At 22.8% G+C, this 22637-nt stretch overlaps 5 protein-coding genes across 5 annotated transcripts; 1 reads left to right on the top strand and 4 right to left on the bottom strand. All coding sequences in view use genetic code 6, as the record gives it.

Annotated features, from left to right (window-relative positions):
- Nucleotides 1-969: 969 nt before the first annotated feature.
- Nucleotides 970-8465, bottom strand: TTHERM_00355140 (transmembrane protein, putative). Its single transcript, XM_001010412.2, has 8 exons — nucleotides 7575-8465; nucleotides 7234-7492; nucleotides 6714-7177; nucleotides 6260-6638; nucleotides 3415-6079; nucleotides 1958-2100; nucleotides 1393-1869; nucleotides 970-1304 (listed from the first exon to the last, which is right to left on the bottom strand). Exons 1-8 carry the CDS (start codon nucleotides 8307-8309, stop codon nucleotides 1291-1293), a joined length of 5136 nt encoding a protein of 1711 aa, XP_001010412.2. The 5' UTR covers nucleotides 8310-8465; the 3' UTR covers nucleotides 970-1290.
- Nucleotides 8466-11091: 2626 nt separating this feature from the next.
- Nucleotides 11092-12124, top strand: TTHERM_00355130 (ubiquitin fusion degradation protein; the record flags this gene model as incomplete). Its single annotated transcript, XM_001010411.3, has 2 exons — nucleotides 11092-11712; nucleotides 11831-12124. The coding sequence occupies 2 exons, from the start codon at nucleotides 11092-11094 to the stop codon at nucleotides 12122-12124; spliced, it is 915 nt and encodes a 304-aa protein (XP_001010411.2).
- A 652-nt stretch (nucleotides 12125-12776) lies between these two features.
- On the bottom strand, nucleotides 12777-14732 carry TTHERM_00355120 (signal peptide peptidase; the record flags this gene model as incomplete). The annotated part of the gene is made up of 1 exon (XM_001010410.1): nucleotides 12777-14732. The coding sequence occupies one exon, from the start codon at nucleotides 14730-14732 to the stop codon at nucleotides 12777-12779; it is 1956 nt and encodes a 651-aa protein (XP_001010410.1).
- Nucleotides 14733-15484: 752 nt separating this feature from the next.
- TTHERM_000355119 (hypothetical protein) lies at nucleotides 15485-16984 on the bottom strand (the record flags this gene model as incomplete). The annotated part of the gene is made up of 7 exons (XM_012796817.1): nucleotides 16634-16984; nucleotides 16339-16526; nucleotides 16157-16223; nucleotides 16054-16101; nucleotides 15851-16003; nucleotides 15727-15792; nucleotides 15485-15661 (listed from the first exon to the last, which is right to left on the bottom strand). Exons 1-7 carry the CDS (start codon nucleotides 16883-16885, stop codon nucleotides 15485-15487), a joined length of 951 nt encoding a protein of 316 aa, XP_012652271.1. The 5' UTR covers nucleotides 16886-16984.
- A 329-nt stretch (nucleotides 16985-17313) lies between these two features.
- On the bottom strand, nucleotides 17314-21506 carry TTHERM_00355110 (hypothetical protein; the record flags this gene model as incomplete). The annotated part of the gene is made up of 9 exons (XM_001010409.3): nucleotides 17314-17596; nucleotides 17646-18362; nucleotides 18452-18796; nucleotides 19020-20116; nucleotides 20176-20205; nucleotides 20265-20456; nucleotides 20507-21260; nucleotides 21369-21402; nucleotides 21476-21506. 9 exons carry the CDS (start codon nucleotides 21504-21506, stop codon nucleotides 17314-17316), a joined length of 3483 nt encoding a protein of 1160 aa, XP_001010409.3.
- Between the last annotated feature and the right edge of the window lie 1131 nt (nucleotides 21507-22637).

Raw genomic sequence — 22637 nt, 5'->3', positions numbered from 1 at the left:
TATTGCTTTAAATTAATATTTTTGATGTCAATTGTAAATCATGTAAAAACAAATTAATTTAATCTGATAAAAAATAAGAAAATCATAAACAGAATTATTATTAGTTACTCAAGAATTTTAGTGATTGTTAGTTAATTAATTAGATTGAACATTATCTTTAATAAATCTTAAAATTTTCTATTTTTCTCTCTTTTAATAAATTGGATTTTCTTTACACTGATTTCTTATTTGATTTACAAATTGTTAATATTAAATGATTTACATAAATAGCACACAAAACTTACAACAAATTCTATACTATTTGGAATAATATTCATGCTGTTTTCCTAAATACTTTAAATTTAAAAAAATGTGAATAACAAAAAAAGTTTACTTTTAACTTAATTCTTTGCCTTGTTGAAGAAATAAATTTATTTTAATATTTTTGTTAATAGAGAATTTCTCTCATTTATTTATTTAATTATATTAAAAATAAAATTTTATTATGAGATAACAGAGTAAGGAGGATGTCGGGAAGAAATTTATGATTTAAAATATAGTCAATTTTTGTTATGGAATATTGTAAATTGAGGTGTATGATTACACAATTATTAACTTACTAAAAATTTGAATAATATATGTGTGGAATTAATTAATTTAAATGAAAACAATCAACGAGTTTAAAATACAATTAACTTATGATAATCTTTCTTTTTATTTGTTTAATTAAATTGCAAAGAAACTTGTTATTTTTCTTGTTTTTTAATTCATTTGCTCTCATTACTTTTATTTTTTTGCTTTTTTTACATTAATTAGTTTTTATGCTAACATCTTTGGTCGATTAATTCGATTTAATGATGAATTAATTTTTAAATTTTTATTACAATCAGATTGGTAGCGTAAATACTTGGTATCAAGATTACTCTACTCAAAAAGTAAAGCTCTTTTTAGTTTTCACAGTATTTGCTACTTTCATTTTATCAGGAAATTGAAATGCGAAAATTAGGAAGAAACTTACATTTGAGTGTTACTGATAAAATCATTTAAACATTTAATTATGTTATACATTACATAAAAGATGTAAATTACTGATGGATATCATTCAATATTTGATTGATAAAGAATGGATCTTAGATTATTTACGTCACTAATTTTTGAATTGTATAAAAAATGACATATATTTTAATTTCAGTTTAACTAGTATTAATTTTATGTAAATTATTCAAAATTATTAATTGTTCAATTTACTGTATATACTTTCATACAAACTCTATTTTAGGATCTCAACTTTTTGTCATTTGTTCGATCTAATCAGATCTATTAAACTTTAATTAAAAAAGGATCATTTTATTATATCTTACAAATTTTAAATTAAAAAATGAAAGGCTAAACAATAAACAAAATTTATCTTACTGTCAATATTTTATGTGAAAATGGTTATGCCTGCTCTGCATTCTATTCTAGATACATAATTTACTGCATTATCTAAAGATTAAGCATTAATGTAAGAATGTTTTTTATCCAAAAAACTGAAAATAGCAATAGCTATCACTATAGTTACTATAGCGTTAAATAATAATTAAACTCCATTCTTACAAAGATTGAAGTAATCTACAATCATACTACAAATTAAAAATACAGAAAATTGTATAATTGTCTGCCATGCTAACTCAGATATTATGTCTGTTGTTGAAATATTGAGTAGTTTTAGGCAGCGCTTAGTGCCACGCTTTACCATATATTAGATTATTTAAATAAACTGATTTTGGCTTACAACTATTTTTTCAGGGTGCATATAGCGATATATTACACCTTAAGAATTGTCATAATACGCTAGAGATTTTACATATGCTATCAATTTATCACGTCTGTAATATTTCTCATCTAAATCTTTAAACAAATATAGGTTATTTAATACTTAGATTTTATTAGTTGCTCAATTAATTAATTTATTATTTTAATAAAAGATGAATTTTACTTTTATCGCGCAAGAAATTTTCTATTAATTAAGGACTTAGTGAGATATTAAATGCGTATTATTGAGTAATATTGCACACCAGCAAGCGCTCCCAGCTATGAGCTAATTGCTCTTTGGTTTTTTTATGAGTGAATAAGAGATTTCTAGGTTTTATAAAGAAATTATATATATTTACAAATTCTATATTTTCTAACAACATTCCAATTACTAATTAAATTTCTTTAAAAAATATGGCATCCAAATTATTTAAATTAATGCATAAAATTTTATTCTAATATAAAAAATAATTGAAAAATAATAAAGTAATTTGAATATCGTCTTGTTTAATTTATAACTTTATTCTCGTTTTAAAGTGGAAAATTAATTTTAAAATTAATTCAATCATAAATCTTCATTAATAAGCGTCAATTTTTTAAAAAATTTTTACTATGAATTAAGGTATTATATTTGTAAATTCAAAAAATAATAAAAATTAAAATAGGTGTTTATTAAGGAAATTTTATGGTGATAGAAATAGTTGGTTTTAATAATAAAAAATCAGAAAAAGAAAAGCTATTATGATGAGTAAGATAAATTATTAATTTTTTGTTAATTTTTTATTTTATAATTTTTAGCTTGGTATTTTTGATATTTGAAATTTATTCAATAATTTATTCATCAAAAATTGTTATAGTAAGTGCTATAAAAAATTAGCGACTTTATAAGATTATTTGCCTGTTTTATTTTTAGCATAAGATCTTTTCGATTACTTATTAAACTTTTCTTTACAATAAATAAATATACTTATGCAGAGGTTTTTCTTAATTATAATTTATTCAATAAAACAGATTAATTTATGGTAAAGAATGCTCTATTTCAAGTAATTGATTAAGTATGAAAACATTTACAATATTTTAATAATATTAATAAATTCTTTATTCACGTGCTTTGTAAGCTAAATTTAATGTAATATTTGCAAATACACTATCCAAAAGATGTAAACTATCTATTTTTATTTTAAAAACCAAAAGCAACAATATTTTTTTTATTTACTTTACTTAAATCAAAAAATAAACATATATCAAAATTTAAATAGTCTATTTAATTATTATTAACTAATATCATTTAAAATAAAACCACTTAAAAAATTAAAAATCTTTTCCTCAAAAATTTTGCTAAACTGTGAAAGTTAATCAGAACTTTAAAGCAAAAAAAGAGATTAATTAAGTGATTGACTTATTTTACTCTAAAAAAAAATAATAATGACTTTAATTACTTTTATTTTATTTTATGCTTTCCACCTTTTGAAAAATTTAATAAAAATGTTGTATTTAAGAATGTTTTTTATTTTGTGTTCTTTTTTCTATAAATAAATAATGTAATAAATAGATAGGATGGCTAATGGGTGGAAAATTTTGATTTAAAATTATAAGTTAAATTATTTTAGATATTTTCAAGAATATTAATTAATTAATTACCTCTATCTTAAGAAGAGAACTCCTATCAGAGTGATCAAAAATATTGCAAATAGTAGTCCTTACTCTAAATAAACAAATGACGAAATAGTCAAGATAAAAAGAGTTAAGAAGAAAAAGAAGGTGTTAAATGCTATGAGTGACCACAGTAAAACTTTAAATGCCACTTAATATGATAATCTGAAGTAAAATCCAAAAGTTCTGTTAGAATAAGGAGCTTGTGATATTTTATGTTTATCAACTTCGTCTACTCCTGCATAGTTTTAATTCTAGTTTTTATATAAGCCATTTATTAGATTTTATTGACTCATATTTAGACCTGAGCTTGAGAATCTCTTATCCTCTGCTACAAAAAGAGAATTCTACTATATATTATCTTTATTACTTTGAATTAAGCTGAAATCAGGTAAAAATTCTTAAAAAGTTAGCTTGAAATAACTTAAATAATAGTTGTTTTTATCAAGTCGAGGTTTGATAAAGTAAACAAGAGCATCTGTAGCACATATAAATATGAATGTGAATGTGATAGCAAAAACTGTATAAGGCAAACCTGAAGAACAAAATATTGTGAAAAAGCTATGGAAGTTTTACTAATAATAAATGTTCTAGGAGTATTAGTATTAGAAATAAGCATTTGAATAGGCATACTGAGCAAATATGATGGGAGCACAAAGAAGTATAGGTAAATTCAGTAGGAAGAGTATGTACAAATACTAAATTATTTATTCGATGATTGTGAAAGCATTGACTTTGTTGAGTTTGTAGCTATGTTTAATCAGATAGTGCTTATACTTAATCAAATTTTCTGAAAAATTATTATCTAGGATTGCTTCATAACTAACTTTAGGGGCCATATTAATAACATAGAATAGATTTTCCATTAATCCAATATAAATTTTATATCTTCCAGTGGCAGAATATGCTCTTAAGTAATCTCCATCCAAAGCATACATATACTTTTATAAAATTGAATTCAATTCCTGATTAGGAGTGACAACTTCTTCTTTGCAGTAGAGAGCGTAGCAGTAAATTGCATAATACTCTTTGAATTTTTAAAATGTCAAGTCATCACAGTATTCAGCAGGGTTTATTCTTTTCTTAGAATCTAATTTGGGAATCTTTGCAAAAAGGAGCTCACAAAAGCATTCTATTGTGCTTTTCTTTGTTTATACTTAACGTTAAATAAAATTGACCCAATTAGCAAATGTAGGATAGTACTCGTACTTTTGGATGATGCTTAAAACTTTTGGATTTATATTTCTTGGATCCTAATCATAAATTTGAGCATTTATTTAATTAGCTTAACCAAAATTACTTGAGGATTAGAACAAATTTGATTGATAAAATTAATTTGATCCATATTTCTGAGTTTATCTTAAAGAAAATGCTTTCGCTTATTGTTACTGATATTTAGACGATTTTAAATAGACTATGTTTTGAATTAAAGTAGTGTCATACTGGTTGCTTATGTTAATAATCGACATATATTACCACAGCTCATATAATAAATTTACAAAATTTGAGGAGTACTAACTATATACAATACTATCAAATAGTATATTTATCATTTTAAAGTTTACAAGAAAACCTGAAATTACAAATTCAGATTTCAGTTTTTGGAGCTCTTTTGTTACCCTAGTATAAACGTTAAGAGTTTTCATATTTTCATGAATTGTTTCTAAATAAACAGACACTTTTTATTAGTCATTAATTTCAATTTAATCAAAAATTTGAGGGCAAATTTGCTTGCATTTAATATAGAACTAACTAAACTAGTCTAGCATTGCATCTAAGCTATTTGCCTCTAGAGTTAACTGCTCTTAGTCTTCTGAGTTTACTATTCTTCCTGCAAGTTTTCCTTTGTATCCTTATAAGTAGCATTTTAAGAAGCCCATGCTTTGATTAAGAAGCGCAAGTTTCAACTATCCATGATTATTCTCAATATTAATCTTCTACTCTGCAAAAATTTGAAATACTTTATGATTAAATGTAGGCTAAAATTCATTTATTAATTACTAAATCTTGTAGATAAATTCTATGATTTTATCATCGCTAGGTGTTTATTAGTTACTAATTAAGTACTCATTAACTATAGCGATTTATTTTATTAAATCTTGTATTACTTATTAGTCAACACACAAAATGCAATAATTAACAGTAAGTGGAATATATCTAGAAATATCATTATTAAACAAGACATTTATTGGCTGAGAAATTAAATTTATCAATAAAGGACCAATGTCATTTTGCTAATCTTCTTTTTTAATTTCATTATAATTCATTAATATAGAATTATTCATCACTCTTGTAATTAAGATAAAGGTTTAATCAAAGTAATACTAATAACTAATCAAAAGAGTATTGACTTCTGATTAATATAAATTTTAAGTATACTAATACTAACTGTTTAGTTAGTTATGTTAAGAATACTATAGTGATTGCTACTAAACCATCAAATTATTGTTATCTTACTAATTTAAATTCTGTAAAGGAGCATCTTAGGCTTTGTATTTGCCAAATAAATTCATTGTCATGTAAATCCACATCTCAAATGCATTCATTTTCAATTAATTTCTATGTTTTTCTATTAATCTGTAAAAATATATGTGCATAGCAACAGATCCTATGGCACTTAAAATTAAAATGGTCACTCCAAATGCTATCATTACTGATTTTAATTTAATAAAATACAATTAAATTTAATTTTATTAGCTATAATCAATTCATTTAATCATACATAAATTTTAATATATTAATTTTTAGAGCTACTTTCATAAAAAAATAGATTTAATTATATTATTTAATTTTATTATTAAATCTATTGAATAAGAATTAAAAATATATTTACCTGTATAAATTATATCTTCATTTTAATATGTTTTTCCTTCATAGCGAATAGAAATATCATCTATTCCATAAGAATAGAGCTGGTTGTAAACTAATTTATACACAGATTCATAGAATTATGTTTATTCATATGAGCTATTATGAAACAGACTGTAGCCGTAAGAGTAATTATTATAAGTATAATTTTCTTTTAAATAGGGATATTACCCTGTTGTAAAGTTTTTATATGTGTATTCTTGAATTTCTTTTGATAAGTAATAAGGGCATTTAGCAGGAGTAAATAGCAAATCATAATTTAAGACTTCATAATTCAAAGTGTTGAAAGTTAATGTTGATACCCACCATGGAGGAATAAATAGATATTCGAAATTGTAAGATGTCTTTTTTAATTTAAACATATTATAAAATAGTTAAAAGAATTATGAGTTTTATTAAATAATTAATTAATTAATTACACTGATTTTATTTGTTTCATTGAATAATCCTGTTCTTCCATCAAAATATAAGTTAATGATTAAATGAGATACATCCTTAGGTTTTTTATCTTTTAATTAAGAGTCTAAAAAACTTAATGAGCTCTCTGAGAGGTTCATGGTATTGTTTAGATACAAAGAATTCATAATAGGAGGAGCATAAATATTATATGAATCAATAACATTGATAAATATGTTTCCTTCTGAGCTGCTTATAGTAATATTCTATGCTTATTGTAGTTCTTAAATAGATTATTAGGAGATGCTATTCAATAATAAAACATTTCTTAATGCAGTGCAGCGCTTTAATTCGTTTTGATCTGGATATTCACCATCAAATTATTGTTAAGAAAACTATTTTGAGGATTTCTAATTATTTGAGTGCTGATGTTGAATCTATTTTTTTAAGTCGTTTGAAACTGTTTATTTAGAGTGCTAAAATAGTGCTTTTAATTATTAAAATAAAATTAATATTTTTAAAAGAATAATAGATCTTAAATACAGCCAATGCAATCAGTTTCATTCAGCTCAACAAATTATTTGTCTAGACTTAATATCTAATAATAATTTTATAAATCATCTGCTGAGACCATTAGAGGGGCAGTGGCACATATAAATTTATCTATAGTGTATGTGTTTAATAGAATATTTTGCCTTGTTTCTATTACAACATCTCCTCTGAAAGTATTAATATGTGATGAATTGTATGATTAAAGGTCTTAAACATAAAAAGAGCCTAAATGCGAATTGTATGCAAGTTCCTTTTACATAAAAATAATAAATAAATTAAGAATTATTTTTTAAATTCTTTCAAAATATTTTAATTAATGATTAATTCCTTACTCCAGTTATTATTTGATTTGCGCGAACTTATAGATTATAGCCATTAAGAATCAGTCTCTCAGATGTTAAATAATTTGATTATAAGTAAAAAACACACTTATCATGTCCAATACAGTTGACTTGGATTTAACTAAATGTTTAATTCCTAGTTAAGTAATTTTAATTTACATAGAGAGTGATTAAGCAATTAGAAAAAATATTATTTTATTCTAAATCTATTTATTCATTGCTAAAACATTCATATTCTATTCTAAAAGGATCTGAGTAATCATGAGAGAACTTCTCATCCAATATCTTAAGCTAAGACTCCTTCATGTTAATCGTTATATTTTTTTTATGGTCATTTTCACTGTTTGTGTATAAAAATGAGTTAGCTTAGAGCTGGTTTATTCTTTTATGAGCAATAATCTTTCCATCTTGATAATGTGGTTAATTGACTTCTAGACAAAATAAAACCATCATTGCTATCCAGAATGACCCTACTAAAATATATAAGAAACTATACTGTTAAAAAAATAAATTTCTTATCTTTTCTTGGATTGATTTTCTTTTAGGGACATTGCCTATTCCATGATCCTAGACTATTTAATAATTCTAACTATTTAATTGATTGTTTTCGTAAATCGATGTTTAGTTTTTTTGGATTACTCCAAATTCATCACGCTTGTGGAATTATGATAGCTACCCCAATTCACGAACTCGATCAACTGGATGTTCGTAAAATTTATCGTTCATATCCTATTACAAAGATGAATATATTTGTTAGCTAACTTATATTAGGTGATGATGTCAATCCTTAAAGTGTTTCAAACTTAAAAACTTTGCCCTTAAAATATTATCTATTTAAGTATATTGTATTTATTAATGTATATGGTTTTAGATTATTTTTAAATAATAAAACTTTCTTTCGCGTTTTTAATTAATTAATTATCTCAATACCAATAAATTTTATTTTTTTAATTACTTTGTATTTTAAGGGTATTTATTTAACTAAATTTAAAATATCTTTTGCAAAATAAAAATTATTTAAAAACGTTTACTTATTTAGTAGATCTTCATTTTATTTTTTCATTATTTTACTCTATTATTTAAACAAATTATTCTAAACTCTAACAAATAACATCTTACAATGATTGATAATAAATTGATTTTAGATATGGTTTTCTTTATTTTTGTTTTATAAAAATACACTTTAATTTTAAATATTAGAATATGTTACATATTTTTTAATAAACCATAAATTATCATATTAAAACCTATTCGTTTCTTAGATTTCCTAAAAAAAGCTAAAATCTTATTTAGGAAGTTCTTTTCCATTTTTAAATTAGATTATAATATTTATTTTAAGAAAAAATATTTAATTTAGTAAGAACTTTTGATTTATTTTAAAAATTAAAAAAATTATTTCATTTGTGTTCAAAAAATTTTGATTGTTAAAAAAAATATAAAAAATATTTTTGTAAAATAAGTAAAAATTAATTTGAACATTTTCACAATTTAAAAAAATTATAATTAAATTATTTATTTATTTATTTAAAAAAATTCTAAATTTATAATATAAAGATATTTTCTCATTTATATTTAATAAAATAAATGTTTTTTAGAATTAATAAAAAATTTAAGTGATATGAATTTTTAAACCATAATAATTTGGTCAAATATCTTTTAAAAGTAAAATGACAAATAAGTAAATAAATAAATAATTATTTAGTTTAAAATTAATCTGAATAACTAACTTATTAGTGCACATTTTAAGCAATAGTAGATGAATCTAAATTACAAACAATATAAGCAGGTTTTATTACATGATAGGCATAGATTGGCTATCATGATTAACTTATAAACTTACAATCAATATTAAATTAGTAAAGTAGATTGGAACTATATATTTTATAAAAAGTAAATTATTCTTAAATATCTTACTTTTGATAATAATAGTATTTAAAAATAGATTTACTGACTTAAATTATGAAGCCTCATTATAAAAAACAATAAAGAAAGTATCTGACTATTGATTGGTAAGGAATAATATCTTTTAAAGCTTTAATTAAATGTATTTATAGTCTAGAAAACTATCAAATACAAGATAAAATTTTAAATAAAGATAAATTATTTATTTCACTATAAAATGCAGTATTGCAATTAATAGGAAACTGGCTAAAATAATGTTTTATCAAGGTGTCATTTAAGATAATTGCAAATTTAAAGTTATTAATAATTTTTGTCTTTCAATCAACTTATTAAGACTATTATTATTTAAATTTTAATTTATTCAAGTAAAATAACGCTTTTTTTCTTGGTTAATTTTAAAAACCTTTTAATTTAAGTTGATTAAAAAAAATTCGATATATTTTGTGGTTTATAATTCAAAATAGAACATTTAATAAAATAAAAATATTTTGTTAAAATTGTTTTATGTTAAAATTCATTCATTAAATAAAATTTATTTACAATAATTCTTCGATTACTCGTTTATTAATGAGTTATGCTGTTTGAGCAAATAATGAGGAGTATGGGCAATAAGAAATCAAATACATTCAGCAAAAATTAAATTTTTTTTATCTTTTCAACTTTGATAAAATAATATTTTTTTAGATTTGATAAGCAAATGAAATACAGCTCTTCAGATTCAGATTTTAAATCTATCAGCTTTGTTTTTCTAAATTTAGAAACCAAATCGTTCTCTACAGGAACTCTAAATAATTTATAGTGAAAAAAATTTAGAATTTTCCTTTACCAAAAATTTAACATCTTTCAGTTTACAATATTTGTAGTTAATAATTAATAAATAATTACTTTTTGATTTTGGATTTATAAAATTTGAAATAGAAATATTTATAAATTAAAAGATGAAATAACAAATAAGAAACAAGAGAATATAAACAAATGATAAAAAAGAATATTTATTTTTTAAAATATAAATAATTTATTAAAATTTATTTAAAAGCCAAAATATTTTGAAAGAAAAAAATAATATTGTAATTCAAAAAAGATTTTTTTAAAATTATATTTTTATAATTAAGCTGATGTTTAGTTTTTTAGATTAAATTAAAAAAAGATTTTATTTATTTAATTACTAAATTATCAATAAAATAAATTATATTTTTCGGAAAAATATTTTTTAAATTAAATAAAAAAAATATTAATAAATTATAAAATGAAAACATTTGATTTGTTTTACAAAATTTAAGAAAAAGTTAACTGCAGCAAAAGCAGAAACGATTATATTAAATAGATTGATTACCTTCAAGAATAGAAAGCTGATAAAATATAAGCCTTCAGAAAAGAGTGTGAAAGTGAAAATATTGTTTTTGTTATTTATATTATATTTTGATCATTAATTAACAAATAGCTTATAAGATTTGATTATTTTTTATTTATTTTAAAAGGAGAATTCAATATTTTAAACAAAAAGAAAATTTTCATCAAAAATATTAAATTATTTTTAAGTATAGCAATCGAAAAAAAGTATTCAAGAATCCTAATTTTTAATAGCAAAGAAATCGATTATTCATAAATGGACTTCATCAATTAATTAATTGGCGGCCGCGGTGGCGGTGGTAATTATAATCAATAATACTACGCCTATAATAATAGAAAGCCTTAGTATTCAGATCATTTGGAAGTTTATCCAGCTTATATGCTAGAAAGACATGATTTAGAAAAGGGAAATAAGATTTTGTTGCCACCTTCTGTTTTAAATACTCTTTCAGCATCTAACTTACCCTATCCTATGATTTTTTGTGTATAAAATACCTATTTAAATAAGCAGACATATGTAGGTGTGTTGGAATTTATAGCTCCTGAAGGTACTTGCTACATTCCATTTTGGATGTTTTAGATGTTATAATGCTTTGATGGGTAATAAATTTAGGTAACTCTTGTCACTGATGTAAAAAAAGGAAAATTCGTAAAAATTTAGCCACACGAAACTGCCTTTATAGATTTACCTGATCCTAGAGCTATCCTTGAAAAAGAATTAAGAAACTATACAGTTTTGCATTAAGGAGATACAATTCACATAGAATTTATGAAATAGCATTTTTAGATTGATATTTTAGAAGTAAAACCTGCTAATGATTATAATGCAATTTGTGTCGTTGATGCAGAAATCGAAGTAGATTTCGCTAAGCCTTTGGTATTTATTTGAATTTCTTATTAAATAATGTGCTTTTAGATTTTTAAACAAATGCATAAAAGCAATAATAGAAAAAAAGAAAGTTAATTTTAAATAAATTTTTTTATTTTTAATAAAGGATTATGTAGAGCATCCCTTGCCAACTATGACCAAAAAGGAATCAAGTGTTGTCATGGGTGAAGAAAATTAGCCTAAATAGGAGAAAAATCCTTTCAGTGGAAAGGCTACTAGAATAGATGGTAAAGCTATTGATTAAAAGAAGTTAAAAATGAAAGAAGAAGTAAAGGAAGATTACGATCCTAGAAAGCATAGACTACCTAACGGTGTTAGAAGAAAAATACTTAATAACGAATTCGTTGGTAAATCAACTGTTATTGGAAAGTCTATGTCTACTATGAATAAAAAAAAATGATTATTAAAAAAAGATTTTAATTGTAGAAAGTACCTTAGATTAATCAAATAATAATATCGAATTAAACTTTAAATAAGCAAAATATATATAAATACTTTCGCTAATTTATCTATATAAATAACATGCATTATACTTAACTATAGTTGTTAACTAGGTTCCAATATGTCATTTTACAATATAAATCAAATAAATTTATTTTCTATGGCAATTCATCAAACTAAGTTTTAAAATATTTTTGTAACACAAAATAAATTAAGTTTTTAAATCAAAATATTTATTTTTAATATAAATTTGAATTTTAAAATAACTAAAATAATATCAAAAAGTAAGCTGTTTGATAGAATTCATTAAATATATATTAATATTTTTTATCTATAAAGATAAATTTATAATATGAGAATTGTTATAATTCATAAATATATGATTAAATTCGAAAAATTTTGATTTTTTTAATACTTTTAAAACATGTTTTCTTAAAAAAAATAAATTAAATTGATTTTTTATGCAATGAAACAATGAGAAAAATTTCTTTTTGCTACAATAAATTTGACACATTAAATAATAAATACTATTTGTTTACAAATCTGCAAAAATTTTTAATAAGCTTACTCGTAGCCTATTAAATTTTAATTTATGTATAAAAGCTAAATGCTCATTAGCTATCTAAAGAAAAGTCGTTTAATTCTTCTTATTTATGATATATTTATCTGACTTCACTAAATTATTAGTCGTGGTGGCTGGTGTTTGAGTTAGCATTACTACTGCTATTAGTTTCTCTACAATTTTAGAAATCTTCAATATATTAATCATTTACTTATAGACCATAAAAGAGCTCACTATCTATATTTATTTTTGTTTTTCTGTTTGCAGAAGAGTTAAATGCTTTTGAAAAAACTACTTTTTCAGGTTCTTCCTTTGTAGAAGCTTAAAGCATTGAGTCATTATTTATGTTATTATGTAATAATTTAACACGACATTATTCCTCTTCATCATCCTCGGCTTCTTCGTTTTACTCTTCTATTTGCTCTAAATAATCATCCTGTTCTTCTCTCCTTGCCTCATCCTCCATTATTTTTAATGTTAATGGATTTAATAGCTCTGGATCATGAAATTTTCCACTCCAAAGATCATAAACTTCTGCTCTTTTTTGAGCAAACAGAAGAACAAATAAATAAATTAACGGATATGTAAAGCAAGCAAATGGCCATGTATGAATATTCCAAATTGTAGCAAGCACCCATAAAATTGAACCTAAAAACAATCCAGAAAATCCTAAGATAGCATAAACTTAAGAATTTCTACTTTTGTCAAACCTATGTAAGTACTATAAAAAAAATCCAGGTAAAACTATGCTTGTTATTGCTATCCAGGCACACTTTTTATCTAAAATATGTTTAAATGACGGTATTTACAGCTCGAAAGGGTAGTTGGCTTTTGCCAATATCAGAGAATCATAACTTTGAGACTAGCTATAATGGATTAAAATAGCTGTAACTGTGTCATAAAGTAGTGTTATTCCCATAAAAATGGCTGCACTTTTCATAGATGTAATTTTAAAAAATTTAATAGTGCAACTCATAATTGCTACAGACAAAATATCATTCATAAACCAAGGCTTCTTTATAAAGTACCAAGAAGAAACACAAGCTAAACTAAAGATTGCTCCTATAAAATCAACTCCTCTGACTTTTGAGATAAATGGCTAAAAGAAAAATATTTAAACAGACTTTTTAGATCTGGTAGAATTTAATGTTCTACACCTAAATAAAATAAGACCAAAAACCTCACACATAAAAAAGTAACAGCAAAAAATGGAAATAGCACTGATTATAATGTCAAATAGAAGAACACTTGTAGAATCATAATATTTTACCAACAGCACAATGAGAGTTAAAATTATACTGTAAACTATTCCCCACCACCACTCAATTTTATAACCACAAAACGAAGTTTTAAAAGCGTAAATCTATCCAAATCTAGCGAAAAAATAAATCATAATACAAGCAAGTGAAATCAAAACAAGCAGAACCCAATCAAATTTTGTAGGTTTATAATTACTATCTAAAATAGCAGTATATATTACGTTTAGATGATAGCTTGGGCTGCTAAATACAAAATCTAAGCTAGCTTACACCCAATAGTTATTTTCATCAAATTTAGTAGGAAATTAAACTACCTAAAGTATTTTAACACTTTGATTAGGTTAGATAGTTATGCTTTAGTTAATTTATGCATTATACTATTAGTTTTATTTATTATCTGAAGGATTTATCCATTAAAGTGAAAAATAAACATCATTAGATTGGCTTTAATAAAAAGAAGCAGATTATAAATCTATTGGATCAGATCCTACATTCTTTATTAAAATATAATTTTGTTAGCTTGGGCTGTATTCAATTTATTTGTAAGAATCAGGCGAACACGAGCATGCTAATAAGCTATCCTATGAAAATTTTCTGCTCTAGCCTTTAGACTAGTTATAAATAACGCTCTCTTAATTTTAATTATTGGTTATTGATATTTCTACAGGTATACATCTAACCGTAACGAGCAAAAGATAAATTATAAATATAATAGAGAAATTGCGTATTTGTTCTTGATGCTTCATATTTAAAGTTATCACTTTTATTTCAATAAATGATTAAATATCTTTAACTTTCCAAAAAAAATTAAATTAATAATAATTGATATTACTCTTCAAGATATGAATAATTGTAATTAATCATTTATAAGATTTTAATTAAGTCTTAGAATTTAGCAAATAATTATTAGGCTAATCAAAAAAATTATCAAAAACTGATTAAATTAGGCATTCAAAAAAAGTTCGCTCTAATCTTTAAAAATTGGTTTTTACTTATTTTCGAATACAATTATTTTGATATAGAAAAAAAACTATGTTTGTTTGGATTCTCAAGTTGTTGTAAGAAAAGAAATTTATTTGATAACTTATGAAATGAAAATATTCTAAAATAAAATAATTAATTTTTACTGTAAAATGTAATTAAATCATTATTTTAAAATAGTTTAAGCATCAATTAAATTATTTTTACTTTTTAGTGAAGTAAGTAGTTTAATTTAAAGATATTTACTTTTAAAAATTAAAAAACAGCTAAAAATAATAATAAAAAAACTAGAAAAAATTTATTTCAAATCGAATTTTTTGAATTATTTCTTATTTTACACAATTTAAAAATTTTATTTTTTGAATTATTTCTTATTTTACACAATTTAAAAATTTTATTTTTTGAATTATTTATACAGCTAAATTTATTAATTTATTTATTTAAATTAATTTTTAGAAATGATAATTTTTAAATGCAATAAAGAAACAAAAATAATAAATAAATATTGTTTAAATAATCAGCCAAGCTAGAAGTGAGTGTGGAAAGGATCGTTAAAAGCTTTCTTTTTTCTACAACCGGTTATTGTGTCTGCTTTTACTTATTCGTTTGTATAGGTGGTTCTGTATAGATTGTCTTTTTTCTCAGGAAACTTTTTAGGTAAACCCTTATCTGGAATAATATCATATTCTTCTTACTTAAAATATAAAGATTGTTAAATAATTTTGATTTAGATAATATCTTTATTAAAAAATTAATTACACAATGTAATGCGTTCTCAACACTATGAGGTTATATCTTTTAGAAATAGTACTCTGTCAAATTACTCTTTTAAATTATAAATTATAATTCATATCTTCAAATAAGTTTGGCATAAATTTATTACATTGTTGTACATTTCAGGTGTTGTTTCTTGAAGTCTTACTTTATATGAATCTGGATTAGGTACTTTCTCTGGTTATCTTTCAACTTTACCATAAATACTTCCTGGTAAGTTAGTAATTTAGCTTTTTTGTTAGAGAGATGCAATACCTCTATTCTAAACATTTTAAGATGATTAATTTTAATTATGCTAAATAAATTAATTACTCTTTCTTCAACTGGACCAAGCAGTTTTTATTCATCTCCTTCTCTATACTTTCAAGTATATAAAATGGTTAAATAATTAATTTAAATTTTAAAAACATTTTACAGCTTATCCAGGAAGTGTTTTAATTTGTGAATAATAATTTAAATCAGATTAAGGATAATAACTTTTCCTTTTTTAAATTATTTTATGTTAATTGAGATATTTTAGGTAAAAAATTAAAATTTAATTTATCTTTAATAATAATCTCTCGTTTTTTTTATTAAGAATCTTTGAATATAACTTACTTTTAACACATTTTTACATAATCGTCATGACAGCTTTGTCTTTGTTAAATATTATGAATTTATCTCTAAGGCTAGTATTAATCTACATCTTAGCGAGTCAATTAATTTATGATACCTCCTGTATTATTTTGATTTGCTATTTATTCAGGAAACACCCTTTTTTAAAAATGCACTACTTCATTTTCTGTCTACATTCATTTAAAAAACAATAATGTTTAAATTTCATCTTCTTCACATAATATCTTTTAATTCTTTTGAAAAGCATCATAAATAATTTATATTAGAATATAATTACTCCTTATTCTGGAAAAATGTTCGATTAACCTCTTTTAAATTCGTCAATCATTCTTTATCTATATTATGTTTGCTTATTAGGATCTGAACATACTTAAAAATCCTATGTTTTTTAAATTAGCTTATCCCAGTTTCCCTCTGTATTTTGTTGCTAATCCAATCTTTTTACAGAACCTTTGATTTCCTATGGTATTTGTTTCCCTCTGCGTTGATGAGGGAAATCTCTGGGAATATTAGAAAAGTATTGAGACATAGAAATGCGAAGTGCGTGCTATTCCAAAGTATTTTCTATTTTATTTTATGTTTATTTTATTAATAAAAGTACACACTTAAAGATTTATATTACTAATAATACTTGAATGAAATAAATCATATTTCAATTATAAATTTTGAATTTTATAACAAAATCAGTAATACAACTAAATAAATACACAAAAAAACAAACAAATTAATATTTTAAAATTCATTATTAACAAATATTTTCTGTTTAAAAAATTAAAATGATTAAAAAAATAAATTTTTATCAAAAAATATTTTATTTAAAATTAACAAAAAGCCCAATAATCCAAATAAAATTTTTGGTCTTAAAACCATTTTCAAAATCTATAAAAATATAATAAATAGTGATAATAATCTCATAGAAATTAAAACAAATTATAAAATAAATCAATTTTAATGTTTTCAATTCTCAATATAAGAATGTGCATTTATACTTCTTTCTGATTAACTATGTTACTCATTTTCATAAAAATTAAAAGTAGGAAATCTGTCCTTGGTTTTTCCAGTATACAAATTATCCTTTTCGTTCATTATATACCCAACATTGCTCATTTGCTTTTAGTCTATTTCTCTTATCTGGTTCATAAACCCTTTTAAATCGAATCTCTCATGCATAACTTATTTTACATATCCTTCATTCTTTTGTGAATTTTGGAAAGCTAATTCCCTTTCAACTTCTTTAATACTAATTTTTTTTATTTAAATTAATTAAAATAATCACTAAAAAATCTTACTGGATTTTATTTAATTTGCTTTCAGGAGACCTAAAAGTAACATCTTAATTTTATTGAGTTCTTTAGCTAGATAAAAATTAATTTTGAGGTGACCTAAATCCAAACTAATTTGTTGCAGAAGACTTATTTGGTGAAATAAACGAGGATAAAGAAGGAGCTAAAGTTAATGAATTAGGAGGAGAATTTACCAATCCTTTAACAAAATTACTTCTTAGGTTTCTGAGAGTATCTTATAGTTATGTTACTTCTCTTTTTTCTGAAAGAACTTATTCTTACTTTCTTCTAATATTTTTCTCTTAATCCTACAATTCCTATTCCTTTTAAATTAATTTCATTCTTTCTAAATCGAAGTTTGCCTTAAACTCTCTTATTCCTTAGTTTTCTGCTTCTATTTTATCAGCCAATACCCTGAGACCTTACTTTTCGGAATCAAAATTTGCCTTTTCAGTTGCTACCTATCTGAAATATTAATTTGATTACTATTCTTATTATTTGAGCTCATACTCTCTTAACTCTAATAATTTAGTCTTTTAAAGAATTATCTATTCTTACTTTAGTAAGTCAATATGCTTCTGTTCAATCTCTTTAATTTGCTATTATTACTTATACTCCATTTTAGTTTAACTTCTTTATAGCTCCATTTTTGTTTATTCAAAAATATTCACTTTCAATTCAAATTCTTTATACATTCTCTCATACTCCTCTTTTAGCTTTATTCTTTATTAAAATTTAATTATTAGTTAATTATTAAAGATAAAATATAAAAAATAAAAAAAGTTTTATTTATTAATAAATTAATTTTTTACCTTTCTTCTTGTATTTCTAATCTTTCAGTTTCCATTTTATTTCTTTCATGAGCTATTTCCCTTTTCTTTTCAGCATCTATTTCTTTAATTTAATCTTGCAATTCATTCAATCTTGTGTATTCTGTCCTAATCATAGCTTTTTCTTTATCTAAGTAACCTCTTTAGCTCTCTTCAGTTTACTAAATATCTGATTTTAATTTGTCTAATCTTCTCTTTTCAGAATCTATAAATTCTTATTCTAATTTTAATCTAGATTCTAAATCCTTTAAATATTTTTGCTTTTCCTAAACTTCATTATTTAATTTTTACATGTCTATTTAATTTCTTTCTTAAGTAGTCTCAATCCTGTTAAATATAAATTAATATGTTACAAATTATATTTCTAGTATTTAAACTATTAGTTTAATGTAAATACTTATTTAATTTTAGTTTATTCAAAAAAATTATTTTATTTTATTGAATTTTATTAAATCCAAAAATTTTCAGATGTAATATGTTTGGATTTAATTTTGAAAATAAGAAATTAAGATATATTTAAAAGTTTCTAATTTTAATAAAACATATTTACTAATAAGATATTGAATTTAGCTTTTCTGAATTTTATTTAAGTTACTCTGCTAATCCAATAATTTCAGCTTACTACTGAAGTTATTTTTTGAGCGATTCACTTTAAATTTAGTGAGACATGATAATTTAAGCTTTTTCTTTTTCAAATGAGTTTTTAAGACTCTCAACTTCTATATCAAATAGCTATCTTTATCTTTCTCTATCTTTTATGATCAATTCTTTCATTTCATCTTGTAGTTGTTAATTGCGATCTTTTTCAAACTTTAAAAGCTACTCATAGTTTTCTTTAATTGATTTAATTTAATCCTCATAATTTACTTTTAACTTTTTCATATCTTCATCATGCTCTTTTGTTATTTAAATTCTCATATTCTTTCTTTCTTCTTCCATTTGCTTAAGTAACTTTAATGATATTTCTTCTTAATTTTATTTTTAAAATTATTTTGGATCTGCAGGTGTTTTTTCTGATCCATAGTTGCTATTAATTTAATTTTATTAAAAGTTAGTTTCACTCATTTTCAAATCTGGGATATCACTAAGAGGACCCTAATTTTATTATGAATTCTAAAAAAAAGCTGAATGAGGCTGTATCTATCCCGAGTTTTTATTATCAGCAGATTAAGGTGCAGCTCCGCCTCTCATATAACTGCTTCTTCTACTAAATTTATTTATATCTAAGTTATTATTTTCATCAAATTGCTAAGGTCCTTCTTTAGTTTCACTTCCTCCATATAAATCTTTATCACTTATATAAGAAGACTCATTCTTATTTCCTTAACTACGATTATACTTTTACTAAGTACCAACACTTTCGTTGAGTATATTATTGTTGTTACTATTTATATTACTTTGAAATGGGTCATCGGGAGATTTCATTAATCTTGGGTACACTTGAGATTTAGGAGCTTATGACTGAATTACAGAAGGATTAATATTGTTCATAGTATTATTCATTGAGCCAGGTTAACTTTGATTTTCTTTTTAACTAGTTCTAGGTCTCTTTGAAGCAGCTAATCTTGAAGCAGAAGAAGGGTTATAGTCACATCCTTCAAGGGCATCTTCTAAATCGTTTTATTAGGTTATTTTCTTAGAGTTTCCCTATCAAATATTAATTAAGTTTATATTAATTTTTATTATTACTTTCATAAAACATTTACTATTTGTGATCCTTTTTCAGAGCCTTGATCCTTTTTTAAATAAATAAATTATTATTTTATATAGTTAAGTAAATAAGCAAATAAGTTACCTAACTTTTTACTCTAGAATGAGTAGGATTAGCATCAAATATTCCTCCAGCGAAAGGGTATTACTACTTTTATTGGCTACCTACTCCAAACGACATACCTTTACCAAAAGGATTTTTGTTTTAATCTTCTTCCTCTTCTAAAACGGAGAGGATGTTGTCATCATCTTTACCTCTTGACCTAGTACTTGGGTACTTGATAGTTATAGTAAAATTTAAATTGTTTTTATTAAAAAAATATTTACTCCTTATTCTTAAATCTTCTTGTTGAAAGGTTGCATTGGATCTTTGCTACCAATTATTTAACTTGTTGTAACAAACATACTCCCTGAAGGAATAGGTGGCTTAAATGAAGAACCAATAATACTCATTCTTTAATTATCATCATCAATCATACTTTTAACTTGAGTCTCCGCTCTTCTAGGATTTCTCCTAGAAAAGGGCATATCCAAATCTAAATCATCATTTTTATTTTCAAAATTTAAATGATCTTAACTTCTTTTAAAGTCGTGTTATTGAGATTGTTATTAAGATCCCATCCTGAGGAAATTATCTTCGTTCTTAGAATAAGTTGTTTAAATAGTCATTCCTGTCATACCCATTTAAGATTTCTTTTAAAAGTCATCATCGATGTCATCATTTAGATCTTAAAAATAATTCACTTAAGATTAGTTGTATTATCCTTGCATATTCTTTTAGGAAATGCCTGAACTTGGTTTGAAGTTAGACTTATTGTCAAGATTACCAAGTAACTCATCAAATTCATTATTATCTTTCCTAGTCTTAGTAAAATCTACAGTTGTATTTGATCTAACATCCATTTTTCTATCAAATTTTTGCAATGTACTTGATTTTTGTCTTTATTCCCCTCCAAAAAAATCATTATTATCTTCAAAGAATTGAATATCATCATCTCCTCCTGCTGCTTATTAAAAACCCCTATCTCTTTGAGCTAAAGTACTTGTACTAGGTTTCTAACTTTATGGCCTTGCCTAATTTCTGTTAATTATAACTTATCTTCTTTTATCTATAAAATTGCTAATACCATCTCCAACTATTAATCAATTTAATCTTTAGAGAGGTTTAAAATGAACAACAAATAATTACGCCTTATTATCCAGTTTCAACATGTCTTCGAGATCTTTTGTATATTAATAATAGATAATCTATATAAATCTGATTCCAAACAATCTTCATTATTAAGAATAAATTACCTTCAAAGAAAACATTATCTAAATTTTTCATTTTACTGTAAACTATTTTTAAAATCTTCTTCCTATATTCGTATATGAATAACTAACTATCTTAAGTTTTAGAAAAATTTCAGTAAATTTTAATCAAATTAATGATATAAATATTTAAAACAAAACAACTTACAAACAAAATTTATTTATTTATAAATAAGATGAAAAAAAAGAATTAATATTGCAAAAAATAAAGATTCTTAGGGATTAATAATTAATTATATGAATATCTTTAAATAGCATTTAATTTTACTAATAAATTCAAAATTGTAGTATCTTTATTATTTTTGTTACTTTATTTTTATTAAATAAATCTTCAATTTAAAAAAATTTGTTAAAACATACTTAAAATTCGTTAATTTTTATTTTAATGGTATTATTTTTTTTTTAACATTTTATTAAAAAAATTTAAATGAGATATACATAAAGTTATATTTTATTTTTGATAAAAAAAATAATTTAGTTATTAAAGAAATATTTGATTTGATAAGTTCAAACAAAAATAAGGTTCATAAAAATCTTATACTTTATTCAAAATAGTCTTAATTATCAATGGATACAATTTTTAATAAATTAATTTTTTTTGATTAGTTTAAATGATACATGATAAAGTGTATAGATAATAAACTATTTTAAATTTTAAATAGATTTTACAGTTTTTTGCTTAGAATCCAATATAACTTTTTTATAATTAAAACTTAGTAATAAATCTGTATTATGACATTTCTTAATTTGATAACATTCAACTTATTTATAGAAATGAAAATTCTATTAAATCATTAAATATTTAATTTAATTTGAATAAATATTTTCAACTTTAAACAATCTCTTTCTCAATAATAGTTTAAATTTTATTAATGGCTTCTGTATTGAATTTAGTTGTAATAAAATATAAAATTATTTAAATAAGTTTAGCTTAATTTAATAATCTAAACTTTTGTTTATTATTTAAATCTATTTTAGAATGTATAAACAATCTAAAGTTTTTGTATCCTAAATATTTAGGTGATAAATAAATTGAAGTAGTAACATGTGATTATTTATATATGTGATTGATGCATGCATTTTGAGGATTTCAAAAAACTTATGGTGAAGAATAAATAAATAAATATCAGAAATAAAAATATTTATT

Source organism: Tetrahymena thermophila (genome assembly GCF_000189635.1).
Source record: "Tetrahymena thermophila SB210 genomic scaffold scf_8254697, whole genome shotgun sequence".
NCBI lineage: Eukaryota > Ciliophora > Oligohymenophorea > Hymenostomatida > Tetrahymenidae > Tetrahymena > Tetrahymena thermophila.
Note: the sequence above shows the minus strand (reverse complement) of the source record. Positions and strands in the feature narration are given on the sequence as shown.